Source organism: Diabrotica virgifera, chromosome 2 (genome assembly GCF_917563875.1).
Source record: "Diabrotica virgifera virgifera chromosome 2, PGI_DIABVI_V3a".
In the NCBI taxonomy this organism is placed as follows: domain Eukaryota; kingdom Metazoa; phylum Arthropoda; class Insecta; order Coleoptera; family Chrysomelidae; genus Diabrotica; species Diabrotica virgifera.
The window spans coordinates 74,476,935-74,500,545 of NC_065444.1; the positions used below are offsets into that span (position 1 = coordinate 74,476,935).

General features: G+C 33.3%; 1 protein-coding gene and 1 long non-coding RNA gene across 3 annotated transcripts in view; one reads left to right on the forward strand and one right to left on the reverse strand.

Annotated features, from left to right (window-relative positions):
* LOC114329493 (venom carboxylesterase-6) overlaps nucleotides 1–23,611 on the reverse strand; it is a 337,686-nt gene that overhangs the window by 156,799 nt on the left and 157,276 nt on the right. Inside the window, exon 1 of one of the 2 annotated variants that reach the window (XM_028278620.2) lies at nucleotides 4,870–5,027. The exons of the other annotated variant lie outside the window; for it this stretch is intronic. Coding sequence (XP_028134421.2) covers nucleotides 4,870–4,917 — 48 coding nt within the window. The 5' untranslated portion in view covers nucleotides 4,918–5,027. Of the gene's footprint in view, nucleotides 1–4,869; nucleotides 5,028–23,611 lie in introns of those variants that run through there. 2 annotated transcript variants of the gene reach the window in all.
* LOC126880102 (uncharacterized) lies at nucleotides 6,280–9,759 on the forward strand. The gene is made up of 2 exons (XR_007696412.1): nucleotides 6,280–7,266; nucleotides 9,442–9,759. It is a non-coding gene; the product is annotated as an uncharacterized LOC126880102 (long non-coding RNA).

Here is a 23,611-nt window from a genome sequence, read left to right on the forward strand (position 1 = left end):
GGCAAATTTATGACGGCGCTGCCGTGATGTCCGGTGAATTGAATGGTCTCCAGGCAAAAGTTAAAACTATTGCACCACAAGCTTTATTGACTCACTGTCATGCGCATAGAATGAATATAGTTTTGCAGGATACGTGTAAAAAAATTAAAGAATATCGTCGTTTCTTGCATTTTAGCTAAACGGACTACTGTTTTAGAACAATTTGTTTCGAAATAAATGCAAATAGTTTGTCAGACGCGATGAAATTTTAAATCTCGGTTAGTTTCCACTGTAGCAGATTTTTGTGAACAGCTTTTTGGAAGTTTTTTATTTTATTATCGAAGGCGACGATTTTGAAAGCGGTGATATCTCGATCCGTGAAGCAATCGGTTTGAGAACTTTATTAAATGATTACTCTTTTAATAGTCTTCTAATAATAGTCTTTTAAATATTTTTAAGAAAGTGTTTGCCCAAACCCATTTGATATTCATTGTTGTTCAAAATCAGTCAATTGTCATTATTTATTCCAAAAATAAAATAAGAAAGCTGGTGCAAAATCTCAGAGATTTTCGTAATGATAGAAGTTTCGAATATATACCTACGCAGTGACGTTTTGGATTCGCTTGATATTTTCGAACCACCCCAAAAAAGACAAAGGCATGATACATATCTCGAAAAACGAGTATATTTTGAAATTTTGGATACCTACTATTATGCAAATAGATACTCGTTTTTCGAATTTTGAAGATTTGCAAATTTTTGACCTCTTTAATAATTCAAAATTTAAAAGTTACCTTCGCCAAAAAATGTCTGATATATTTATTTATAAGTTACAGTGGAACCCCGATAAGTCGGCCTCCGATAACCCGGAAGTCCGGCTAACCCGGACCGATTTTCGTCAGACGAAATTGACACAACCGACACTGACGTGCGATTTTTACCAAGAATTGAAGAATACTGTATACAACTTTACGTAATTTAGATGTACTGTGCATATGTAGGTACCTACTACAAGTTTTTGAAGTTATAATGGAGTTTATCTCCAAGTATACCGTATTTTATTAAGTTTTACCATATTCTCCGGCTAACCCGGATTTTCGATAACCCGGATCGGCCGCGGTCCCGATTAATCCGACTTATCGAGGTTCCACTGTACTTAAAAATTATGCTGATCCAAATATTTTCGGAAAGTAGGATAAGTTACAAATATGTATAATTTTATATAGTAAGTACTGCAATTCACGACAACAAACTGTTCATAAATTGTCTTATTACCAGTAACTTCTGCCTCAAATGAACGGAATTTCTCTTGTCTCAAAATAATCAAAACGTATTGTTGAAACACTATGACATAAGAGAGAATGTCAAGTAAACCAAAAAAAAAAAAAACAAAAAATCTCTTATGATGATTTAAGACTTTTAATTAGATGGTATACCTATATGAGGAGACAAAAAAATCTTGCCGACCCTGTCTCTAAGACCACGAGCCGCCATTGTGTTTATATGTATTACCATCAAGGAGACCTTTGTTTAATTTAAAACATTTTAATTAAATATAAATAAGCTGTCTTTCCTTGTTTTATTTTTGAGTACTAATGATGATACATAAGTCTGCTGAAATTTTATCTAGATAAGCGGGCAGGTAATGAATGTAGATTTTTTGAAAAAAGCTCAGGTAATAGATAGTCACCAAGGATTCTGCATTCCGACTTATAGAGAATTTTCTCTTTCTCTAGATAGATGTCGCTAACGCGTCCGTACGCCTTTAATATTTTATTATTTTGCTTAGTGGGACAGCCAGAATTAGTTCCCTTCGGGATACACCACAGGCGGTTCTGAAGACTCTCAAAAAAGAAGAAACATGTCAGCCGATGGTGGTGGCCCCCGAATAGAATTAAATCTAAATCTGTCTTTCTTACTTCTATCAAAGAATACTAGTGGGTGTGTTAGTATTCTTTGCTTCTATCATGTCTACTTTCTATCAGTCTACTTCTCTATGGGGTCCGGACAAATAATCCCCGAACAAATAATCCCGGACAAAAAATCCCCACAAATTATCCCTGGAAAAAAAATCCCCGGACAAATAATCCCCGGACAAAAAATCCCCACAAAAAATCCCGGACAAATAATCCCCACAAATTCTTTTGGACAAAATATCCCCACAAAAAATCCCCAAGAAATATTTGCTGCCGAATAGTTATCTAAAAGTTTTACCGAAATTTTAACAAATTTCGAATTCCAACTCCACGCTGAAAACAAAAGAGTGTGAGTTTTTTCAAAAATCGTGGAAAATATGGGGAATGAGCTAAGGCCCCGTTTCCCGTTTTCATGTCAGGCGCTTAACGCGCGTTTTGATAACGCGCGATTACAACTACATACATTTTACTGAAGACCGTTCACATGCTAACGCGCGTTTTAGGTCATTAAGACGCGCTTTGGCATGTGGACGGTCTCAAGTAAAATGTATTTAGTTGTAGTCGCGCGTTATCAAAATGCCCGTTAAGCGCTTGTTATGAAAACGGGGCCTTAGCTCATTCCCCATATTTTCCACGACTTTTGAAAAAACTCACACTTTTTTGTCATGTATAAACAAATAAAGTTAACAAAAATATAACACAAATAAAGTTTTCAGCATGGAATTGGAATTCGAAATTTGTTAAAATTTCAGGAAAACTTTTAGAGAACTATTTGACAGCAAATATTTCTTGGGGATTTTTTGTCCTGAATTTTTTGTGGGGATATTTTCTCAAAAAAAATTGTGGGGATTATTTGTCCGGGATTTTTTTTCCGGGGATTTTTTGTCCAGGGATAATTTGTGGGGATTCTTTGTCCGGGATTACTTGTCCGGGGATTATTTGTCCTAGCTTCACTTCTATCATGAAACATTACATGCTTGCGTACAAATCTTATAGAACCGTCTTATAGAAATCGTGCATGTGTATGACAAGAAATCTGTAATTATATTGTATATTTTTGTTGTGATTCTGTAGACAGTGGATGTTGAATGGTGCACATATATATCAAATTTAATTAAATGTGTATAGAGGGAGTTCTGATGCCGTTAAAACTTAGTATATCAAACAAGATATGATCAAGATCATCCAGTTTTTCGCAATGTTTGCAATGATCGTTTTCAGTAACATTTATTTTAAACAAAATGACTTTGATAGCTCGCATGCCCAAAGCGTAGTCGATTTCCGCCAAGTAGTTTGTGGAATAACTGGTTGTAACTGTGGAATAAGTGGTGTACCTTGTGTGGTTTGTGAAGCAGTAAAGATTCATTGATCTAAGTGACATTAAGTAGTAATAGGGCTTTCCATTCACAGTCATTTGTTTCGAGCTTCTGTCATACGGCGTATAATCCGTGTATATTAATATTATACACAGATTATACAACATAATATGACAGGAGCTCGAAACAAATGACAATCGATGAAAAGCCCTATTAGTAATAGTTACATCAAGCAACTATAGGCCATTCAACATGCTGTCAATTTTAAAATCAATCTGACAGCGGGAGGAAACATAAATGTTATTCTATCAGTTCTTAATGAGTTTTAGATCATTTTACTTGCATTTATTTGTAATTTAATTTTGTACAAGGATTAATTTAACATTTTTACTGGCATAATCGATAATATGCTTCATTTCTGAGGAGAGGGTGACGGCCTTACGAGTACCTGGGCACGATAATATCGAATGACGGAAAGCTAGACCTAGAAATTGCAAATAGGACAAAGAAAGCTACGAAAATATATTATGCGATTAATAATACGATACTGGGAAAATGAAATCAGCCAGAAAACAAAAATGCATGTATATAATACAATCACAGTACCAACTCTTCTATATGCAAGCGAGACATGGGTCACAAATAAAAGACATGAAAGTGCCATAAATGCAGCAGAAATGAAGCAGCTGAGAAAAATAGCTGGAAAGACGAAGATGGACAGGGAAAGGAACGAAAACATCAGAAACGTGCTAAGTTAGGAACCAATAGAGAAAAAAATTGAAAAAAGAAAACTGAATTGGTTTGAACATATAACTAGGATGAACGAGAACAGACTAGTAAAGAAGGTGACAGATGCCAAAAGACAGGGGAAAAGAAGAAGGGGCACACCTAGAAAGGGGTGGATGGAGCAGATCGAGGAAATCTGGACAAAGAGAGGGAAAACAGTGCAACAGATGAAGGAAATGGCAGGAGACCGGAAGGCGTGGAAGAAATGGGTAAAAGATGGATAGGCGATACCGAAGTCCGACGCTCTTATAGGGCATAAGGACAACGAGAAGAAGAAGAAGAAGAAATGCGAAGTAATCGTGGTTAAGTTCAGTTTGATGGGTTACCATCAGCGCTACATTTTAAGCATAAAACCAACTGAACTAAATAAGTTATGATCTGAGAGACATAAACAATGGTTAAATATAATAATAAAGCTATGAAATGTACTATAAAATGCTAAATAACTAACTACTGTACCTACAAGCAACATCTGTATTGTCTGCCAACTTTCGAAAATATTCACTCATTTTTATTTATTCACTGTTTAAAACTAAATAAAGTCGTTTAAGTACTTTTACAACTAAAAACTACACAAAATCAACAACAAAATGTTCGCAAAATACAACTAAAAACTATTTAAGGAGTAAAAAATTTAAGAAACACAATGTCAAAAAATATAAACAAATAAAATATGTTTGTTCGCTGCGACGCGACGTCTGTCTGCGAATACACTTATTAATTGCCTACCGGCGCGGCGCCGGCGGTGAGATAAACGTCAAAGTATTGAAATGCCCTATTGACAACATGGTTTTATTTTCCCATTTAACCAAAGCGAACGAAAACCGTGAGACGGACTATACAAAAAATCTTTTTAGTACATACATACTTACAACAAAATTTAAACATAGTATCACACAGATGAAAGTCTTCCAAATCATCTTGATGGAAAGGACTAAAAGATCGTTTTTTTTAGGTATATAAAGAACTTTGAAACTGATTTTATCTATCTAATAAGTAAGTACGTCCAAATTAAAATATCTGTCCTTGAATTGTCCAAAATAATTCATAATGATCCGTATAATATGATGATAACCCGTAATGAATAAAAAAACAATAGATATTTATTTATCAGTATATATTTAGCTTATGATTATAATATACAGTTGAGTCCGCGAGTCTTTACCCGTGCGGCATTAATACCTGGCGAGATAAAACACATACTTTTTATCTAGCATCATTCTCTTCCACGCATGAAACTCATGACAAACCAGCTGCCGTTTGTTATTAAGTAACAACACATGTTATTTTTATGAACCATCTAGACTCAGTGCATTGAAAAGAGATAGGTACAAAAAAGACGATTCGGTATGTTTTCATATTTTAAGAACAATTTGTTTGACGTTTCTGCTTTGTTTACTTTTGTGGCTGTCAGTCAGTTGAATTTTTTGCGGTTTTTGTCGAATTTTTGCGTTTTGAAGTTTCTTTATATTACACAAACAGTTGTTTTCACAACTAATTTTATATTGGGCTTTGAAATTTTAAGGTAAATAATTATATTTTGGCAATTAATATTTAAAACATACAAAGCTATTAACGTCATTCACACAGTAAAGAAATTATTGTGTTTAGATTTCCGTCAAAGTGAATAAAATAACAAAAATAAAATATGTTATTGAATTTTTTTATAAACTGTTTATATATATTAATTAATCAATAATAATAAAAGAATTTATTAAGCTACTTCAAATGTAGCTGTAATTCTGTACAAAAATTTTGAAGCAAAACTTACATTTGACATTCTATATATATGATAACGTTAAATTTTATAATAAAACCCGTAATCAGAACAGTAGCCACTTTCTGTCAGTTGTTGTTGCGTGAAATAGATTTCCGACTTATTTCGTATGCTTTAAATGATGACGCACGGGTAAAGACTCGCGGACTCAACTGTATATCTTCAGAAGACACTAGAGCAATAAAATGTAGGGGACAGTCACCTATGATGGCATAAATACCTAATTTTAACTCAATTTTTTAAGTGTATTTAAAATTTTCTAAGCATTTTTGTGGTGCCAAGTGATTTGAACTTAAGCTACATTTTAAGTTTTGTACAATATTTTTAAGTATTAAAGCCTGGGTTGACATAATTTATTTATAATTAATACAACAGTAATTTGGAATTACTACTGGTTTATTTTAGCTAAGGTACATATGACGTAAATTACTAAGTACATGTTAATCATAGCATACATACATAGTACAAGCGATAATGCATATCTTATCAAAAGTTACTTCGCGCGTGTCTGATATAGTATTTTTACTACAAAAGCGATATTACGTAGGTCAAAATTTTTGACGTAAGAGAACTGTCAAAACATTAGAATGTGACTTTTCTTTATTGCCGTGTTTACATGGCAATAATGAAAAGTCACAATCTAATGTTTTGACAGTTCTCTTACGTCAAAAATTTTGACCTACGTAATATCGCTTTTGTAGTAAAAATACTATAAATTCCCCGCGAACGCACTCGGGTCATTCAACTGTGTTTCATCTCTTCAATGCACACTCTTCCGTCCTGGATGAATTTACTCATAGTCCTCCAAATACCCTGGAGGTTTTCTTATTCGAGCTGGTGGCTTCTTGACCTCAGAGGCCTGTTCTCGAAGTTCTGATTCTGGATCTACCAAATCGTTAAGGCCCCGTCTCACCATCAAATAATTAGGTCTGTTCCTTTGTTTTTTAGTGTTACACTTTTGAGTGTAAGTGTACGAAATTCTATGGACATTTGAGTGTAAAATGACAGCGGATGTGACAGCGGCTCATGACAGCGGACAGTATTAAACGAAAATTATCGGTGTGCCAATCCAAGCAAAGGGATAAGGAACTTCCGAATATGGCCTAACTGGGGGCACATAACATAACATAACCTAATCCTAATATTTACATTTGTAAAGAATATCCTGTTTGTTTTTATTGTCGATTGTTCAGCGAAATTGTGTGCAGCAAATCAAATATAAAGTAGTTTATCGCCTACAGAACTGAATTAATCCATAGCAGTTATCAGTTTTTCTTTCTTGGGAAGCTTATACATGTAACTTGTATTGTTGTAAATTGTGGGAGTAGGGCAGACAGGGAAAAGTCTTATTTTGTACTGTTCCCAAGGCTCCCCATGCAATACATTTAAATGAATTATCCAAACAAAGCTGGGGACAATGGATAAAAGCCACAAGAAGAACAGATATAAGGGAACTAAAATTAAAATATGAAAAGTAAACATTTTATAAGTGGTAAGTTTAATGTAATTCGATTAATAAGGATTTTAAATGTCTACAATAATAATAAAGATGTGATAATTCAAGCTTAATTATTAGGAAAGCCAGCCATGTTTCACTTCCATGAAGCAAAGAAGGGAGGTATATAATATACTGTCCCTTTTGTCTTCTCACTAATTTCTCTTTTGCTAATGAAACCTGTAGTGAGGGAGTGATATAATCGTGATGTTTTAGCAATTCTGTTGTTCATTTTTTTTTGCATTTTTTGTCTATTATAGTTTATAAATATTCAAAATCATTCATATGTTCTACTAAATTTCCGTCTAGGTTTATATGGATTTCTCTCAGTGTCTTGGAAATAAGTAAAGTTTTAGTCTTTGCTAATTTTATTTTCATTCCTTTGTCTGCAAGTTCTCTCGTCTATAAATTTAGGTTGCTTTGTAAAGATTTCTCTGAACTTGGTATCAATGCAATGTCATCTGCAGATACACATTTACTCAGAGTTATACTTTTTAATCAATGGTAACCTAAATCTAATTTTCGGGACTCTACTGCATTTTTTTTATTGGTTCATTCATATATATAATATAATGAATAGCAGTGAGCTTAAAACTCCACCTTGCCTTACTCCTTGTGTATTAGCAAATTTGTTTGATTCACAGTTTAATGCTCGCACAATGTTCCAGTACATAAATTTTACTTGCATCAATTAGTTCTCCTCCAACATCGAACAGTTCAAGCCCTTTCCAAATGTGATGTCCGGGTACCTTGTCAAAGGCTTTTTCCATTGTCTTATAGTAAAGATATGATCTTGGACACTGTGCCCGGTCAGAAACCTTTTTGTGCATCGTCTAGTTGATGTTCCACTTTCTTTCTCAGTCTCATCTCCAGTGTTCATTCATAAATCTTAGCCAGTATACTTAGCATGAAAATACCTCGATAATTTGAACATTACTTTTTTACCTCCCTTCTTTACCAGAAGAGCCATTACTGCTGTTGCCCAATCTTCTGGGATGCGTTTCTGTTTCCAAATTGTTATCAGTAATTTGTGTAAGTAGTGTAATGCAGATTCCCCCATATATTTCAACAATCGTGTTTTGATATTATCTATTCCTGCCACTTTACCATTTTTCATTTTTGCAATGGCTTCCGTTAATTCTTCCATTGTTATTTCATTACTCAACTCTTTGGAATATTTACTCCACCTATTAACTATATCTTGTGGTTGGGTAAGTGTTTCTCCATTTTATTTTTTTTTATTTGCACGACAGTACTACCTGATTTACCTCTCATTTTTTCAGACCTTAATAGAACAATTTTTGGTTTGTCCTACTACTGTCTTGCTCCATCTTTTCTCCAAATCTCTCCCACTGTTCCAATTTAGCTTTTTTAACTTTTTCTTTCACAAGCTTCCTTGCTTATTAACTGTTATTTTCTAGATAAGCTCTCCATGGTACTTTCTTTTCTTTCACAGCTATTTTTATCTCTTCGCTCCACCAACTAGTCCTTTTTTTTTGACTACTTTTATTCAATAAAAATATTAAAATACTCTTGTGATAGTGAAGAGACAGTTTATATTTCCTTTCGATCCAGAGGCGATACACAATCTCCAGACAGTTGTTTCTGCCTTACGGCGTCCCCAGTGGAGCTGCCTGCACACCTCTGAATCAAAACGAAATCAAATTGTCTATTTAAGTGGAATTTCAAAAATAGTTATCTACTATTAGGATGCTTCAGCGATATCTCTTAAAGAAAAGAGAAAAGTCCCAGATACAAAATTCACTATTAAAATAGTAAATAATTATTTAAATCTGAAACTTTTCTTATTAGAACCCCTTTCTGGTACATCCTTAATCTCTTTTTGACTTTTACAATTTCGGACTTTGAATTATCTTTCTGATCTTTTTTCTAGATTAATGAAAGCAGAATGTAACTGTATACTGCAGAGTCCTTTTCCCTTTCTTTATTCATCATCTCTTGTCTTATAAATTGTAAAAGTCAGAGATTAAGGATGTTACCAGAAAGAAGTTCCAATAAGAAAAGTGTCAGATATAAATAATTATTTACTATTTTTATTTTAATAGTGAATTTTATATCTGGGACTTTTCTTTATTCTTGTGATACTTTCCACATTTTTATGATTTTTTTATGGTACACAATGTAGAATTTTTATTTATGTCTTTGTTTTAGGAACAACCACCAGATATTTAAAAGGTATAAAAAGAAGAAACTGCTGGAATTTCAAAACAAATGTGTTTGACTAGTAAAGATTTGGATAAATAACAGGAGTTACTTTGGGCTATAGCTAAGTGCAGATTTATTTCCTTGTGGCTTCCTATGTTAATTCTTATTAATTATACACTTAAATATGTTTTTAGTCTCAGGAAGATTTTATATTTGATTATTTTTGAATAAACATTATTATTATTATTACCTTAATTTCCATTAAATAAATTAACTGTAATCAATAAAGTAATCGTTTAATTGTTAATAAATTATCAAGTATGATTCCCAAATATTTTATTTATTTGACACCTTCTATGGGCTGATTGTGAGATTATAGTTAAGGTACCAAGGGTATTATAAGGATAATAACACTTGAGGTCAATGGTGTATATACCGAGGGCCTTTGGCCTGAGGGATATAAGTTGACTGAAAGCGATATTATCGTTAATACCCGTGGTGCCTTCAACATTTAATGTCCGACTAAATTATTTTTTATAGGCAAAAAATTGAAGGAATTTTGAATTAATTAGTTTTCAAATAAGTACATTTACCAGCAATAGTCGTAACGTAATTGTGGTAACCATAGTTTTACTTGGGTTGTTATTTGTCAACTTGACAGTATTTAACTAGTTATTTAAATTTAATACCCTAGGGCGTAATTTTTCAAAATAATGCCCTAGAGCTTAGGGCATTATATCATACTTAACTGACTTCGAAATCATGTCATTATTTATCAAACTGACTTCAAAATCATGTCATTATTTGTCAAATAATATACCAGTCGGACATTAATATTATTACAGTAGAACCTCGATTATCTGTCAGGGCACCGGACCAAGGGTATGACGGATAATCGAAAAGACGGTTAACAGAACATTAAAAAAAAATAAAAATTCATAGTACAACTCTCAAATTTCATTTGTATGGTTTGTTTGACAATATAAGAGGGATTTGTGTTCATACAATCGAATCAATTTAAAATATTCTGAAATTTGTGTTTGTTTTACTGCTGCTTCATATTTTGCGACGGCTGAATTTCTTAATCGGCATAAGGCATAAGATCATGCAATCTACTTTATTGGCTTCTTCTTGTTGAGAATACCACTCGATGAATTATTGCATATGCGATGCAGCTTCTCTAGATTATTTACGCAAATCTTTGTCAGTTACAATAGGTTCATCAATATAGCTACAGTCAAGCTTCCTTGTGTCCAAGCATCAATATAGCTACTGTGTCAGCTTCCGAATAGGTTTGGTCCGCCTTTGTTGCCATTTCAATGAGTTCTTTATCTGTCAGCAATGGATAGCCGTTTGTGTCCTCATCACAAATCAAATTACCTTTTTTTTTTATTTTTTTGCATTTAAATGATTGCTAATGTATAACTCAATACAACTTCTGTATGTACCCTGACGGTTAACAGAGGTGATGGTTAATGGAGAGACGGATAATCGAGGTTCCACTGTACATGATTTCGAAGTAAGTTATATTATAATGCCCTAGGGCGTTATTTTTCAATATTTATTTTGAAAAATAATGCCCTAGCTAGGGTATTAAATTCAAATAACTAGTTAAATACTGTCGAGTTGACACAATTACGTTACAACTGTTGCTGGTAAATGTACTTATTTAAAAACTAATTAATTCAAAATTCCTTAAATTTTTTTGCCTATAAAGAATAATTTAGTCAGACATTAAATGTTGAAGGCACCACGGGTATTAAAGATAATATCGCTTTCAGTGAATGTTTATCCCTTTAGACCCTTTTAACCCTTAAGATTGCTATCTAAAAAAAATACCAAGAAACTTTACAGAATCAACGATACTGATCTGGCTGTTATTAACACATTCACAGACACACTTTAGATGTAGACACATCTTATGGAGTAAGTGGCTTCATATGCAGTTGTGTCTGTGAATGTGTTAAGAGGTAAAGATTGACGAGCTCCTGTATAGGATAATGCTACTGTTTTATGTTAAAAAAAGGTAAATTAGAATCGGACCAGGTTTTTATCGTGAGTAGATCAGAAGGTATAGTAGCAATATTTGAGTTGCTCCAAGTAATACTGGTATCATCAGCAAAAAGAAAATTTTTTCCATTAATTTTTAAACTAGGGATGTCATTAATAAACGTAAGGAAAAGTAGAGGACCTGATACTGAACCTTGTGGTTTGTAGAGGACGCCACATACAATATTTTGGAGACTAGAGTCTGTATTATTTGCTCTAACCAGTTGTTTCCAACTATCCAAGTAAGATTGAAACCAATTCAAAGAAATTCTTCGAATTCCATAGAAATTTAGTTATTTTTATCAAAATTTCATGATTTACACAATCAAAAGCTTTGGCATAGTCACAAAAAACAGTGGCAGTGTGAAGATTATTGCTCAGTGCTTGATAAACCTCATGTAGTACAGAAAACATGGCATCAGCAGTACATTTATTATTTAAAAAGCCGAACTTTTGTAATACAATGTTGTTTTTAACAAGAAAGGACATAAGTCATGCTTTTATGAGTCTCTCAATAATTTTGGAGTACCAGTAGTAATGCAATAGGTATATACTTGCAGGAATTAGATTTTTCACCACCCTTATGAAGAGGAATAATGATAGCTGTCTTTAGGTACTCTGGAAATTTACCTTTCTCAAAAGAATCATTAATTGGCGAGATGAGGACACAAGGATCTACAGATCGAGCGAGTCTCGTAAATTGCACGGCTTCGAGCCACGCTTCACACAACCATATTTGCGTACTTGTGTTTTGGGTTGTGTGGTCGTGCTCTGGTCGATTGGAGTTATAATTTACCAAATTTAAATATAATCGTTTCTACTGATTCATAATATGTATACTATAATATATTGAAGTTTTTAAATATTGCTAATATTATTAAAGTTTTTAACATTGTATTTTAATATACTTTGTTTTATTAATAATAATATTACCTAAGTATTGCACCTTGTTCAAAAAAAGTTCAAGATAAATACCACGGTTTTTTCATATGAAAATGCAAAGAAAAAATATACAATTTGCAGAGTATGTAAATGCTTGTTTTTTGATAAAACAATACAAATTGTATGTAGGTAGGTAGAGTAGCAAAGCATTGAGTAGTTATAGCAAAAGTAGCTACGCCATCTGAGACACAATAAGGATGAAATTAGTTTTATATTTTCTTTTCTCATGGAGCATGCATGATGGAGAGTTTTTTAAAATACGTAACAAAGCATGTTGTTTTGTTATCTATGTTGCAAATATGTTGTTTTTTTTTCAAATTACAAAATATGTTGTTTTCAATACAAGTACCTAATTGTTGTTATTATTTACTGAGCATTTAGAATTTTGACTAACGCTCGATTTCATAATAAAGTTAAAGTGAGTGTTACCTTAAAAAAAGCAATTGTTACAGTTAAAGAAAACTTTAAATTTAAAGTCCACTTTAACTTTATTAATATAAAATCGAGCGTAAGAAATTTTATAAACTTTGGAAAATAGCATTTCAAAAAAAGTACTGTAAGTATGCTGTATTTTTAATTTTTTCTCAAAAAATAAAACAAAACTCATTTTAAAACATACATTAAATTATAAACACAACACTAAATAAATAATTTTTCTCAACGGTTAAAAACCACACTTAAAAGTTTTAGAAATTCACACCCCAGAATCAAGTTACTCAAATTTTCAAACACCTCACCTGACACAGTGTCTCAAGTACAATTGCACGAAGCTGTTGATGTTATATTTTTACTCCCATTAACAAAGTATTCATTTAGATTTCCAGGGTCTGAAAGGAAAAATGTTTAAGCTGGGTGAATTTTATTTCGAAGATCGTTTATTATGGACTAAGTTTCTTTTGCAACACTTTTAGAGCTTCTCAGACAATTTTGATAGTACGATTTTTTAGCTGATTTTATAAGTTTTAAATAGGTTTTCCTATACTTGCTGATATATTCAGTGACAGAGCCATTGGAAAGTAAATTTCTTGATGTAGAGTAGTGAACGCATATTCATGGCTGATATGCGGATACCGGATACCTTTAGTAGTCCAGGGCCCAGGATTTGCGATGTTTTGGCTTAATTGTAATTAAAGGAAATGCTTTGTTGAACTTAAGGACATAAAAGCATATTAAAAAAATCACTGAAAAGTGATAAGTTTAAAATTACAGGAAAGTGCCACTCGGAGGTTAAGCAAAATTAAATTAAAACTTGTAGCTACTTTAGTTTTTTCAATTTATAAATCTAGTTTAAATTAAACTAAAAAGAAATATATCTTTTTTGTAAACAAACACATTTAACGGCTAAACAGCTGGCTCCGGTTGGATGATACTGCGCAGGACGAGTGTAATATCCACCACCGTCTCGGAGGTAGGTGTAGAAAAGTCATAGAGGTATATATTGACATAGAGAGAGTGTCATTCAAAGCGAAGTGACGACACCATCTTTTTTCTTTGGATTAGTGCTGTTTCACTCTTACGCATATTAAGCTGAGACAGTTGTCCTCCTCTTCCGTGCCTATACTCACACCTTAATTTCATCCAGGGTTGTTAACTCTACGGATTTTTCCGTAGATCTACGGATTTTCGAAATTATTTCGGATTTTCAGATATCGACCACATTTCTACGGATTTTTCAGCTGCAGCCATAAGAAGCTAAAATGAGGTTTTTTTTACTCTTAAGGTGTCATTCTTCTTCTTTTTTGGTCTGTCAAATGCCATTCTTCTTCTTTTTTGGCCTATCAAGTGTCATTCTTCTTCTTTTTGGTCTGTCAAGTGTCATTCTTCTTCTTTTTTGGCCTATCAAGTGTCATTCTTCTTCTTTTTGGTCTGTCAAGTGTCATTCTTCTTCTTTTTTTTGGTCTGTCAAATGTCATTCTTCTTCTTTTTTGTCTGTCAAGTGTCATTCTTCTTCTTTTTTTGGTCTGCCAAGTGTCATTTTCTGTCAGATTTCTGCACTACGGATTTCTACGGATTTTTGAAGCGCCATCTACGGAAATATTCAGTTGCGTTGTTAACAACCCTGATTTCATCTTAGTTTCTCGGTACGATGTGTTAGAAAGAGATAGCGCAAACCAGTCGAAGAGATCTTGTCGTCAGGACGCGCATAGTGAAGGCTCTCTCTATGCTAATATATAACTCTATGAGAAAAGTGTTACACTTTTTTTCTTACAGCATTTCAAAGAACGCTGTGTCTAGGTACACGCTAACGTGTACGCAAATAAAAAAGTTAGGTACACGCGAATTAAACTTAATCAAGCCAGTGACGTCATTATTTAGCGTGCGCGGTGACTTTATATTTTGATACACGCTATTTTGATATTTTTAGTGTTTGTTGTTTGTTTGATAGAAAATATTTTTATTGAGGGAATGGGAAGGGAAGCAAAACTATTCAGATGTTTCAAACTTAATTGTAATAAAACAATATGCATATAAAAGTATATATTCAGGTTAGCAAAATAAATATTAGTTAACATGACGTGACATGACATATACAAAATACTGCTAAAATAATTTTTATACGTAAGTTAATTATACAGTAAGTTAATTATATTGGTGTTTATTTTTATTTATACAGGGAGTTGAACTTGTTACGATTTTCATAGAAAATTGGTTATAACTTTGTAAATACCCTGTATAACATAATAAACCTTTATATTTTTGTGATATGGAAGTTAAGAAGATTTCGAACATAAAATAAAATATAGGGTGTTCCATTTAAAAAACATAAGTTTGGTCCGCCAGTATATTATCGAACGCCCTGTAACACTCTAACTAATTTTAGTAATTTTGTAATATAAAGCTCAAAGTTTACTAAAATTTTTGATACTAACTTTTATTGCTATCTATTACTATAGCGGATCTACTGAGCTTTATCACACTAATCAATCGCCCCGTATATTTTATCTTATTACTTCTGCTACCGTTAATCACGAATTTTTGTCTCTTATCTTTTTCATACTGTTTTAGAATGCTGTTAAACTCATTAAAAGAACTGAATAGTTGTCCACACACCATATAGTTAATTTAAAAAAAAACACTAAAAAAGTAAAATATAAGGAAACTCTTTACAAATCAATATTAAAGTGTAAACATAACGTGATTAGACAAATTCTAACCACACTCTGACACTCGCGATACTTACAGATACTTAATTACCACAGCATACACGCGGCTCAAATTAGCGTGTACCAAAAAACCCAGTCATAGTACACGCTAAATAATGACGTCACTGACTTGATGACGTTTAAGCGTGTACCTAACTTTTTTATTTGCGCACACGTTAGCGTGTACCTAGACACAGCGTTCAAAGAAACGAGTTGTACGCGTTCTACGACAGAAGTTGAGTGTATCGTGAAAAAAAGTGTAAACACTAGAAAAACAAAGAAACAAGAAAGTGTAACACTTTTACACTTTTCAAGAACTAGTGTTACACTTAAAACAAAGGAACAGACCTATTGACAGTTATTTGATCAAACTTGACAGTTAGTGACACAAAGTGAAAGTTAGTGACGTCACATCCTGAACATCTGATTCAAGGCATAATTCAAGGTCAGTTTGCTCAAACTCGACAAATGACAATCAGCTGTTAGACATAACATGATGGAATTTTAATTTTTAGTAAATAAATTAATATTCAAACAAATGAGAAGCGTTGAAAAGTCCTATTTTATGAACAATAATATTATTATATTACTGATTCTGATTACTACAACACCTAGAGTGACTCACAGCTTAAATTCTGAAATGATGCAGTCACTAGCTCAATATTGATTAGAAAATAATTACATACTGATACTGAAAGTAAGTTACTATAGGTCTTCTAACATAGCACAAGCTATATGTTTTGGGTTTTTAATGTACCATACTTAAATACCTTGAATTATTTTATGTATGATTTTGATATCAGCTAAAATGATAAAGCAAACTTTTAAATAAGAATGAGAAAATAAACACAAGGCAGTGAACTATGATTGCTAATATTTTATACATCCTTCTTTATTATCAGTTACAGTTGGGGTACTATTTATGTTATTTTTTAATGTCACAAATTTTCAATAACATTCAAATCTGGTGACTGGGCTGGTGTTTTAATGACATTTCAGCACTTATAAAGCAACCAAATATGAACCCGATATAACATAACATATCGATACATTTTTGGCAAAGTAATGTAAGTGACATTTTATGTTTTTCCATTAAACTAAAGCTATTATTGTTTAGAAGGTACTGCCAAAGTGTAATAAGCCTAGAATTAATTCAAACATAATATGTCTAGGCTTACAACACTCCGGCAGTACCTTCTAAACAATAAGAGCGTTTGTTTAATGGAAAAACATGATTCACCAAAAATGTCACTTACGTTACTTTGCCAAAAATGTATCGATATATGTTTTGAAAATCCACAAGGAAGAACTTCCTGTAGTTGGCTGTATACCATTAATTACAAGTGAAATTTAATAAAAAATTTTCTTCTTGGTAAATGGTATATTAGTTTAAAAAGCCCTAAAGGGCTACAAACATGTGAACAAAACATTTTCGCTCTGTAACAAGAGCATCATCAGTGTTACAAGAACATGGTGAGCCAACCAAAAAAAAAAATACAAAGGTCAAAGCCCTTTAAAAAGGAGACAAAAGTCTTATATAAATAACTACATTTGAAAAATCCAAAGGATGGATAGAAATTCCTAAGGATACGGCCCTAAAGCAACATATGACTCCCACACGTTGTAAGTGGGTCAAAAGGTAATTAGGTCATTATGTTATATTGTTGCCTGCCACCTCTTAACTATGCTGATGATGCTCTTGTTACAGAGCGAAAACGTTTTGTTCACATGTTTGTAGCCCTTTAGGGCTTTTTAAACTAATATACCTTTTACCAAGAAGAAAATTTTTTATTAAATTTCACATATATGTTTTGGATCAATGTCCTGATAAAATGGGTAATTATCATCGATACGTAATTTTTGAGCACTAGCAGTGAGACGATGTGTTAGTATATCCAAATATATGTATTGGTTCATATTACTGTTAATAAAATGCATGTTACGTACTCCTGCAGACAACATACACCCCCACATCATCACTCCACCTCCTACGTGCTTTCATTTTTTTTAGTTTTAGTTCTTTAGTCTATCGGACCCAAACAAGTTTATTTTCATCAGCAAATATTACTGAATTCCAAAAGTTACAATCTTTGTTAATATGCTCCCTAGTGAACACAAATAATGTAATATGCCCATTTCTTTGGCTGATAGAAGATTTATTTCTTGCAGTTCATGTAGATTATTCTTTTGTAATATCCTAAATAATTAAATTTATTTCAAAGGTTTATTAATATTTATGTATGGTATACTTGAAACCCAAAACAGCTTATGCTATTTTAAAAGACTTATACTAACTTACTTTCAGTATGTAATTTTTTTCTAATACATATTGAGCAACTGACACAAGCTAGTTTTATAGAGCTTTTCATTCACAGTCATTTGTTTCAAGCGTCTGTCATATGTTGAATAATCCCTGTATATTAATATTATACAACATATGACAGAAGCTCGAAACAAATGACAATTGATGAAAAGCCCTATTGAGTAGTGACTGCATCATTTAAGCTGTGAGACACTGTATATCAGTGGTGGCTTCGCTACATATTAAAATTGTTTTGTTGATCTTTCCTTCCTTGATTTCCTTCTTTGCTTTCTTTAGCGTGCATACTAAACAAGTTATTTATGTACAGCAGCTTTTGTAGCCAATGGTTACTCTTGTTTGTTTTCTAGATTTTTTCTCATCAGGACTTCTGATTGCTTTTTGGTTTGTTACTTTCTACCTTCTACAATTCAGAGACAGAGTTTGGGGCTTATTATTCGTCCAAGTGTTGGAATGCTTGTGGGTTTTGATATATATGTACCAACTACCTACTAGGTTTAGGTTGAAAGGCTAAGGATTTGGTTGTGATAAATATTGTGGGATAATTGATTGCATTTGTGTGGATAAACCTGGCATCTGTTGATTTTGATCTTGGTAGTCCATCTTGAGCTGTGCCATTAGCACTAGGAAATAACTTTGTTGATATGACATATATCATTTACTTGATATCCAGTTTAAAAATACAGCACACCATTTTTAAATCCCTTTTTAACATCACTGCACTAGTAGTAGGATTGTTTCTGGTTTGTTAGTCGAAATAAAACACTTGTTTTATTTATTTTGGCCACTCATAATATTAATAAAACTAATTATATTAATTATCAGTGTAATAATAATTGTAAATCTTCAAATATACAATAAGGTTTAACTAAAAACGCACTAAAATAATTTACATTTTAAACTTATTCACAGCAGAATGTTGCTAACTGCACCAATAGCTATTAAAAAATCTGAAATTCAAATCTGATATATTTGGATCATTTCTTCTTATATCTGCAATAAGAAATTGACCATCTGCATAATATAATACAGCAAAAAGTAATGGCTGTCAGTTCCTTTATAATTTCTATAGTATCCCTTCTGAGAGGTTGAAAGTTCACCATGTTTCCATCCATAGCTTCTAGACAATGTGAAAACTGCCATTTGCTATTAAATTTATTGCTAATTTAGAAAAATTATATGCAATTGTCGTGGAAAAGCTTACCCTTTTTAATGTGAGCCCTGTGCCTACATAGCGTAAAGCAACAATTAATCTGTAAAGAACAATATTGTTTAAATATAAATACATAGGTTAATTTAATTGATTAACTACTGTTAATTCAATCTTTGATTCGTACCTGTTCGCACTGTTGATGCTTTCACTCATAGATGTATTTTTCCCAATGTCTTCTTGTACACAATTTAGTTTTTATTAGGGCTTTCATTTCATGGAAAAAGTCCAGCTAGCCTACATTCTTTCTTTTCTATTTTTTCTGCCTGATATGCTCGAACAGTGGTAATAGGTGCCCTACTTAGTACTTGACAACAAAGTAAAGTCACAACTCCCTTCAGCACTCCTCACTCCAGCCTTTTCATTTCATTTTCAATTTTCATTGTGGATAAGATTAAGTTCAAACAAGTTAGACAACTCTTAATACAGAAAATTTGATCAAACTAGACTGATCGTGAGAACACCGATTTTTAGAATTTCAACAAACTGCAATTGTGACGTCACTTTGACGTACTTCCTCTCGTACGTCAAGTTTGCTCAAACTGTTTGATCAAATTATTTGATGGTGAGACGCGGCCTTTAGGATGCGGAAAAAGCTGTTGCGGAATTACGCGTATCCCTGTATCGATCGAGGTTGACGGTGTAACTTCGTCTGTTGTTTCCTGGTCACATACACGAGTTCGTATTTGGTCAGAATGTCGACGTAAAATTTTACCATCAGGTGTTTGAACTTTGTAGCTTAATGGTCCGGTGGTTTCAATTATTTTGGAAGGGAGCCACTTTTGACCAGGCGTAAATGACCTTGCAAATACAGTCTCGTTTTCGTGGAAAACTCTGAGCACTGCTTTGTTAGGATATTTGATCTCTTGCTTGGATAGCATCTCTTTCCTAAAATCAGGCTGTAGACGATAAAGTAGTGAGCCTAACTTCCGCCCCATTAATATTTCGGAAGGGCATCTCCCTGTTGCACAATAAGGTGTAATTTGCTGAGTAAGGAGATATCTGTGCAATGCTACTTGTATGTTGGTATGTTCATTGCTATCTGTCATTTTCTTAAGTGCATTTTTTACATTTTGTACCATGCGTTCCGCTTGCCCATTACTACTGGGATGGTACGGTGCAACCAAAGCTTGCCTAATAAGGTTTTTCTTTAAAAAATATTACTCCATTAAAATGTTACATTTTTTAAACCATACCTTGCATTTGTTAGAAGAGTCAGTTTTATTTCTTTAATGTGTAGGGGGATCAGTAGAAGCTTAAGTTCAAGTTTTTGGGGTTGCCACCCTTGTCCCCCGGCCGCCATCTTGGAAATGGGGTGCAAAGGGGTCTCGCGCTATATCTCGTAAACTACCAACCCTACGAAAAATCTAATTAAACATAAAATGTAGCAAATTAAATTTTCTACAATTTTGTTTCTATTACTTTTTATCGACAAGTGACCAACAAAAAAGTTATAAACAAAAATGTGTAAAAAATTTTTAACAAGTTTCCTTTTGGAGGTTATAACTTTTTTCAGTTCATTTTAAAATAAAATATCATTATAGCAATTTTGTAGAGGGTTTTTCGGCGAACAATTTCCACTATAAAGTTGTTTAATTCTATTTATTTATATAGGTTTTACAGCCCTCCAAACTTGACCAGATTCTCGAATGCTCGTAGGGATGCAATAAAAAAAGTAAAATTTTACCATCAGGTGCTCGAACTTTGTAGCTTAATGGTCCGGTGGTTTCAATTATTTTGGAAGGGAGCCACTTTTGACCAGGAGTAAATGACCTTGCAAATACAGTCTCGTTTTCGTGAAAATCTCTGGGCACTGCTTTGTTAGGATATTTTATCTCTTGCTTGGATAGCATCTCTTTCCTAAAATCAGGCTGTAGACGATAGAATAGTGAGCCTAACTTCCGCCCCATTAATATTTCGGAAGGGCATCTCCCTGTTGCACAATAAGGTGTAATTTGCTGAGTAAGGAGATATCTGTGCAATGCTACTTGTATGTTGGTATGTTCATTGCTATCTGTCATTTTCTTAAGTGCATTTTTTACATTTTGTACCATGCGTTCCGCTTGCCCATTACTACTGGGATGGTACGGTGCAACCAAAGCTTGCCTAATAAGGTTTTTCTTTAAAAAATATTACTCCATTAAAATGTTACATTTTTTAAACCATACCTTGCATTTGTTAGAAGAGTCAGTTTTATTTCTTTAATGTGTAGGGGGATCAGTAGAAGCTTAAGTTCAAGTTTTTGGGGTTGCCACCCTTGTCCCCCGGCCGCCATCTTGGAAATGGGGTGCAAAGGGGTCTCGCGCTATATCTCGTAAACTACCAACCCTACGAAAAATCTAATTAAACATAAAATGTAGCAAATTAAATTTTCTACAATTTTGTTTCTATTACTTTTTATCGACAAGTGACCAACAAAAAAGTTATAAACAAAAATGTGTAAAAAATTTTTAACAAGTTTCCTTTTGGAGGTTATAACTTTTTTCAGTTCGTTTTAAAATAAAATATCATTATAGCAATTTTGTAGAGGGTTTTTCGGCGAACAATTTCCACTATAAAGTTCTTTAATTCTATTTATTTATATAGGTTTTACAGCCCTCCAAACTTGACCAGATTCTCGAATGCTCGTAGGGATGCAATAAAAAAAGTAAAATTTTACCATCAGGTGCTCGAACTTTGTAGCTTAATGGTCCGGTGGTTTCAATTATTTTGGAAGGGAGCCACTTTTGACCAGGAGTAAATGACCTTGCAAATACAGTCTCGTTTTCGTGAAAATCTCTGGGCACTGCTTTGTTAGGATATTTTATCTCTTGCTTGGATAGCATCTCTTTCCTAAAATCAGGCTGTAGACGATAGAATAGTGAGCCTAACTTCCGCCCCATTAATATTTCGGAAGGGCATCTCCCTGTTGCACAATAAGGTGTAATTTGCTGAGTAAGGAGATATCTGTGCAATGCTACTTGTATGTTGGTATGTTCATTGCTATCTGTCATTTTCTTAAGTGCATTTTTACATTTTGTACCATGCGTTCCGCTTGCCCATTACTACTGGGATGGTACGGTGCAACCAAAGCTTGTCTAATAAAGTTTTTCTTTAAAAAATATTACTCCATTAAAATGTTACATTTTTTAAACCATACCTTGCATTTGTTAGAAGAGTCAGTTTTATTTCTTTAATGTGTAGGGGGATCAGTAGAAGCTTAAGTTCAAGTTTTTGGGGTTGCCACCCTTGTCCCCCGGCCGCCATCTTGGAAATGGGGTGCAAAGGGGTCTCGCGCTATATCTCGTAAACTACCAACCCTACGAAAAATTTAATGAAACATAAAATGTAGCAAATTAAATTTTCTACAATTTTGTTTCTATTACTTTTTATCGACAAGTGACCAACAAAAAAGATATAAACAAAAATGTGTAAAAAAATTTTAACAAGTTTCCTTTTGGAGGTTATAACTTTTTTCAGTTCATTTTAAAATAAAATATCATTATAGCAATTTTGTAGAGGGTTTTTCGGCGAACAATTTCCACTATAAAGTTCTTTAATTCTATTTACTTATAGGGGAAGTGGGGGTATGATGGGGTAGCTAAGGAAAATAACAAAAATACAAAATAATTACTACGTTTATTACTATTTTTAATTGATGGCACGTTACATCATTAATCTAACTATGATTTGGTACAATCTTTGGAAAATCAACCTATCACATTTTTCAACAATTAGCCATTAATAAGAACATTATGAAAAACCATCTTGCCCCATACTATGGGGTATGATGGGGTAATGGAATTGGGGCATGATGGTGATGCTAATTAATTCTCACAAAACAAACAAAAATGTGTATTTGCTCCAGATCTTCATTGTCCACCCTAGCACAAGCATTGTGAGCTCAACATCCACAGATCTGGCAGCCTACCCAGGGTTCTGACGATGTCACTTTATCTATGGCTGTTTTCATAGCATCTCTCGACCACTCTCCTCTTTTTGTTTTTTTCTAGTAAGTACGTACCATGGTACTATCTAAAATAATAATCCAATGTTATTTATTAAGAAATTTAAATTAACCCAGACTTACCACCAATGTCCCATCATACCCCGCACCCAATACCCCATCTTGCCTCAAAAGCTAACTTTGAACAAAAAAAAAATTCACTAATCAAATGTTTAACGTATTCACACAAACAATATGCCATTATCAAAATAAGAATACTAGTAAACAACGATAAAAAAGACATTAATGAGGTGATCATAATTACCTTAAAATAACGATGGTTGTCCTTGCACAAAATTAGATCAACGGATCGCTAAAACAGTTTTCCGTTTGTAAAAAAAAACGCGTGCACTCTCATTCACGGTTTCTCTTGCAGGGACCGTTAATCGAATGACTCTTCCTATTGAGTTACTGCATGCTATTCACCAACGTGTAGTTTCTTGTTTGTGTGCGGTACCCCGTCTTACCTCGAGACCCCGTCATGCCCCCATTCCCCTATAGGTTTTACAGCCCTCCAAACTTGACCA